Source organism: Triticum urartu, chromosome 6 (assembly GCF_003073215.2).
Source record: "Triticum urartu cultivar G1812 chromosome 6, Tu2.1, whole genome shotgun sequence".
Classification (NCBI taxonomy): Eukaryota; Viridiplantae; Streptophyta; class Magnoliopsida; order Poales; family Poaceae; genus Triticum; species Triticum urartu.
The window spans coordinates 543,327,454-543,332,518 of NC_053027.1; the positions used below are offsets into that span (position 1 = coordinate 543,327,454).

The 5,065-nt window shown below is 53.5% G+C and overlaps 1 protein-coding gene across 5 annotated transcripts; it reads right to left on the reverse strand.

Annotated features, from left to right (window-relative positions):
- Window positions 1-250: 250 nt before the first annotated feature.
- LOC125512803 (adventurous-gliding motility protein Z-like) lies at window positions 251-2,218 on the reverse strand. Of its 5 annotated transcripts, none has more exons than XM_048677886.1 (3): window positions 2,058-2,218; window positions 1,760-1,882; window positions 251-1,690 (listed from the first exon to the last, which is right to left on the reverse strand). In XM_048677886.1, exons 1-3 carry the CDS (start codon window positions 2,112-2,114, stop codon window positions 350-352), a joined length of 1,521 nt encoding a protein of 506 aa, XP_048533843.1. In that variant the 5' UTR covers window positions 2,115-2,218; the 3' UTR covers window positions 251-349. The 5 variants fall into 5 exon arrangements, with proteins under 5 accessions (XP_048533843.1, XP_048533841.1, XP_048533845.1 ...); XM_048677884.1 differs by having other exon boundaries at window positions 1,760-1,885; window positions 2,058-2,211; XM_048677888.1 differs by having other exon boundaries at window positions 1,760-1,904; window positions 2,058-2,188.
- Between the last annotated feature and the right edge of the window lie 2,847 nt (window positions 2,219-5,065).

A 5,065-nucleotide genomic window follows, 5' to 3' on the forward strand; every position in this document is an offset into this window, starting at 1 on the left:
AATGTGAAGGATATCAAGACGATGAAGTTTGGTGACCTCGTCAAGTGTGGGGTGGGAGGAGGGGAGGTGGGAGTCTTGACGAGTCATTGGGTTAGGGGCCGTGATTTTTTTCTTGCTATACTCCCTCCGTTTACAAATATAACATGTTTTTAATATCTTAATATATATGGATTACATACTGAATGAAACGAGTGAACAAATACACTAAACTATATATATATCCTATTCAAAAAGGATAGGACATTTTATATTTGTGAAAGGGAGGGAGTAGTATTTATTTATTATGCGTGTATTTCATGGTAGGGGTATCAAGCAAACACACGATGCGATGCAGGCATCAGGCAGATATCTACCTAGCTAGAACTGGGCCAAAGTCTGACTTGTGGAGGCTTCTTCTCCTAAAAAAGTCTCCGAATTTGCGTAGAACGGACCTCCTCTTCCTCTGCTTCATGGCATGCTCCAGGCCACCGTACTGTCTCCCGTCATCGAAGTGGTCGAACTCGTAGTAATCGTCCATGGCCGCCGCCGCCGCGGCGGACCTTAGCTCCGCGAGGTTGCTGATGGACGCGAACATCCGACGATCCTTCCGGCTCGCGGCGGCCATCACCCTGCCGGAGTCCAGGAACGCCGCCGCGCTAAGCTTCCCATGCGCATCGGTCTTCCACTCCTCCAACAGCAGCCCCGCAGCGCATGCCTTCTCCCCACTGCCGGCGCCACCATCGGCCGTCTTGGTTGCCTCTGTGAGCTGATTCTGCAGATCCGTGGCACGCCCCTGCGCGGCAGCCTCGCTGGCCTTGAGCGACTCGTTCTCCAGCCTCAGGGACTCCATGGCGTCCTCTTTCCCGGCGACGGCGTCGCGCAGCTTGGAGTTCTCGCCGCTGGCGAACTCGAGCGACTCGCTGGCCGCGTTGGCTTCCTCCGCCGCCCGCTCGAGCGCGCGCCGCAGGCCGTCGTTGTCGTGGTCGACCGCCCGGTGCATCTCGGCGAGCTCGGCGTTCTCACGCCGGGCGGCGGCGGCGTCCTCCTCGGCCGCGCGGGCGCGTGCGAGCAGCGCCTTCTCCCTGGCGCGCCAAGCGGCCGCGGCCTCCTTCCAGTCCGACATGACGCCGTCGAGCTGCTCGGTGGCCGACCACAGGTCCGCCTCGTTGGCGCGCAGCAGGCCCTCGAGCCGGCCGGCCTCGGCGTTGGCGCGCTCGAGGTCGGCCTGCGCGTCGGAGAGCCACGTCTTCACCTGCTTGGCCTCCATGGTGACGGCGGAGAGCGCGGCGGCGAGGTCGTCGGCGGCCTTCCGGGTCCTCTCCTCGGCGGCCAGCGCGGACCGCAGCCTGGCCCGCAGCCCGTTGATCTCCTCGTCGACGCCGCCGAACATGAGGTCCCTGACGCTCCACTGGCCCTGCTGCGCTGACCCCGCCTGCCGCAGCGTGGCGGCCTCGAGCTTGGCCTCCTCGAGCGCCATCTTGGCCTGCTCCAGCTCCTTGGTCTGGCTGATCAGCGACTCCAGCATCTTGGTCTCGGTCTGCTTCGCCGTGGCCACCTCTCGCTCCAGAAGCCACACCCGCGCCGACGCCGGCGACGTTGGCGTGGCGCCGTCGCTCCGCGGCTCCATGAGGTCCTGGAGTTGGAGTGCGTCTTCCTTCTCCAGTTGCGCTGCCACTATCTGCTCCGTCATGTCGCCACTGCTGCTGGCACGCTGCATGCAGTGAGCCCATATGTAAGTATTCAGAATGTTTATGCGGCATGCAACTCTGTGGGCATGCACCTCAGAAGATTGCATGGAGTACGTGGTGGTGCTGGTAGCAAGGACGTGCTGCGCTCGTGCGGAGGCGTGGCTTTGGAACTGGAAGCCGGAGGAGTCCTCGGCCCAGCGCCCCACGACCCGGATCTGCTGCACGGCGAATATATACCTAGTCGTCAGATCGATCGGGATGCTCTCCCGGCCGGGTTCAAAAATTTCTCCGGGGCCAAGAATTGTAATGATCTAAATACACTCATTCGAGTAACAAGTAACGGACGGAGACAGTAATACTGTGAGCAAATTGAAGAACTGACAGCCAAACCTGAAATGCAGCGCTGTCTAGCGATCCGGCAGCCCACCTCGGCCTGGATGGCAGCATCAGGCCGCGCTCGGAGCACCACTGGAGCTAGCCGGGAACTGCCAGTGCAGTGCTTCCTTGCACCTTTGTCAGAAACCGGTCTAGAGTACACCAGATTTATAGTGGATCACGCACGCACGCTAGACAAAAGAATACTGCTCGGGGTGTGGAGCAGGTGGAAGAAGGAAAGAGACGGCGGGCTTGATCTGCACCGTCGCGTGCGATCCCACGCCAATTTACAATGCCGTGCGCGCGTAGGGTGTGACGGGTGTACAATGACGAGTTTACTTTTTTAGCCGTCCGCAACTTCTTAACCGCCCATTATCATAACTACTACTCCCTCCATTCGGAATTACTTGTCTCGGATATAGATGTATCTAAAACTAAAATACATCTAGATACATCCATTTCTGCGACAAGTAATTCCGAACAAAGGAAGTACTACTCTAGATTATATCATAACTACTCTAGATATTCTACTCACATGAAAGAGCCAACGATCAAGGATCTGATGCCTATCGCCGCGGCAGTTTCAGGCGGTCCAGTAGCAAAGCAGTCAGCGTGTAAATTATTTCTCAGCCGACGTCGCTCCTAATGGTCACCATAACTGATGTGTCGGGCTGCCATTGATTGGATCGGCAACTCGTGAGTTGAAAAATAATTATATAGCTTATGGATTTCTTTTACTTTTGTCCCGGTATGCTTGTTTTATTTTACTATCATATCATGAGAATGCAGAACTAGTAAACACATTTCTTTTCCAAGAGAAAGGCTTAAACCAATCTCTCGAGGGAAAACACAACACACACACACGCAAAACCCCTGCCCCGGACCTTTGTGGCCGTGCCGCTCCTCGGGACAAGGCGACCTGGGTGGAACTCTTGCCCACTACCAATCGCCATCGAAGGGTGTCGCCAAGCAAAGCTCACACGACATCATCGGCGATGGGGCTGTTGTTTGGCTTTGTGGCGTAGGTCAGGTGCCATGATCCATATAGGGTTGCGGCGGCGTTCTCCAACGAGCTACTATGCAGGCTCGACACAGGGGCAATGGCAGGTGTCAGCGTTCAAGGCGGTTGCAGGAAGTGATACCAATATGTTGTAGATGTGTTGCACTCATGCTGAAGGCAGTGGAATGTGCCTTGGCGGTGATGGCTAGCATGCACACGTAGGAGCCCATAACCCGAGGCAATGGCCCCGGATGGGGCTGGTGGTGTACGACAGTGTAGACACGTCGACATTGTGGGCTACGCAAGGGGAAGACCGGAGTGGGCATCATCCTCGGGGCAAAGGTGATGCGGTCGCGCAAGGCTGTTGTGGTGGTGTCGGCCCCATGGTGTGACAATGCACCCTCACTCGGATCTAGCTAACGATTGAGGACTCATTTGGTTGGGGCACCGGCCCTGATTGTAGATAGTGGTGGAGGTAGTCGTGGGCATTGCCCTGCGACTATGTCGATCCAAATTTGCATGGGCTCCCGTGCAACATTGGGAGCTCGACGGTTGTCCATCGGCTATGACATGTCGTGTGCTAGGTGTGTGTATCGTGTTAGGCCGATTGGTTCAGCGCAGAGGCGGCTGGATGGTCTGGGCATGATGGCTCGAGCTATGGTAGGCTCCTCGATGGTTGTGACAGCGTTCTTAGAAAGAAAGGCGTCCCACCCATCCGCTAGTGTCACTACTACCTCCCTTAATACAAGCGGCGGGGGGACAATCCTCCCCCAGATGTGGTTGGTTGGGTTGGGTGGCTCCTTCAGGCATGTGCTTTATTGCTGCATGGTTGCGTAGAGTACCGGGAGAGGCATGCGGCCTCCTCCGGGGGGCACCATAGTGGTTATTCTCGGAGTATTGGCTGGTGCAACTATCAGACGGTCCGTTCGCAAATAGTGCTTGGAGCACACTTCATGTCCGGGGTAAAAGAACTCTTGTTCTGGCTTTCAGTAGTCATTCAGAGCATTGACGAATTTGCGTCGTTACCTTACTATAGGCGGCGTCCCCATGCCGATGTTCTAGCTTTCTTTGCTTGGTTTTCGCATCCACAATGAAAATTCTCGTCATGGATGTCTCTGGCCAGACACGGCGATGGTGAGGCAAGGGTGTTATCCCATCTTGAAGGTGTTGCTATGGACGAAGTCGACTTAGTTATAGGTATATTTTGTGGCTTGTACTATGCGTGTTGATATTTGTGGTCTCCTTGCGTTGCATCAATTTAAATAATTTATGATTGTGTGCATCTGAGGATGCAAAGTCCGGAAGGTTACCCATCTTTTTCAAAAAATAAATAAACCAGGAAAAGGGTAGTTTGAAATGAGCGAAACCAAGTTGAAGCTTGCAAATGTTGCCTTACTTTCATGGAAGTGGATTTAGACCTGCACTTCTTCAATGGATGGATATGGCTCTGCACTTACTTTAGCTTTCTTTTTTCTTCGGACAGCCGTGAAGAAAATGCAAGCAGGGTTCTGAAGAAACGAATAGAACAAGGACGTAGGGTCAGCCAAAAAGCGTCATCAAGCTGTGGCAGTTGTGTTTCCGTCATCCATTGAACTATTCAATCAACTTGCTGCGTCATTACACCAACTAAAAGTGATAAGCTTGGTTAAAGCAATGCGAACGTGACAGAGAGCAGAAACGCTATCGAACATGGTGGCTGATTTTATTTTATTTTCTGAAACGAGGCACAAGCTCTGCCTATTTCATTCAATAAGAAGATAAATGTTTAACAAATTCGGTAACCAAAGATACAAACGAGATAGTACAAAATAATTTCTCACCCATTATGATATTTCTCAAATGTGTGAGCTCCTGGATAGGGTCAGGTCTGAAGAAAGGTTATGGTCGATAGCCGGCAAGTTTAAAGGGAATATGGACCCCTTCTTCCTTAGACTAGAGCGGTGGACGAGTGGTGAGGAGTAGCGTTGTAAAGAGACCTTTGTAAATTGGTGGTGGAGGCATTTTTTGCCTTCTTTAATATATG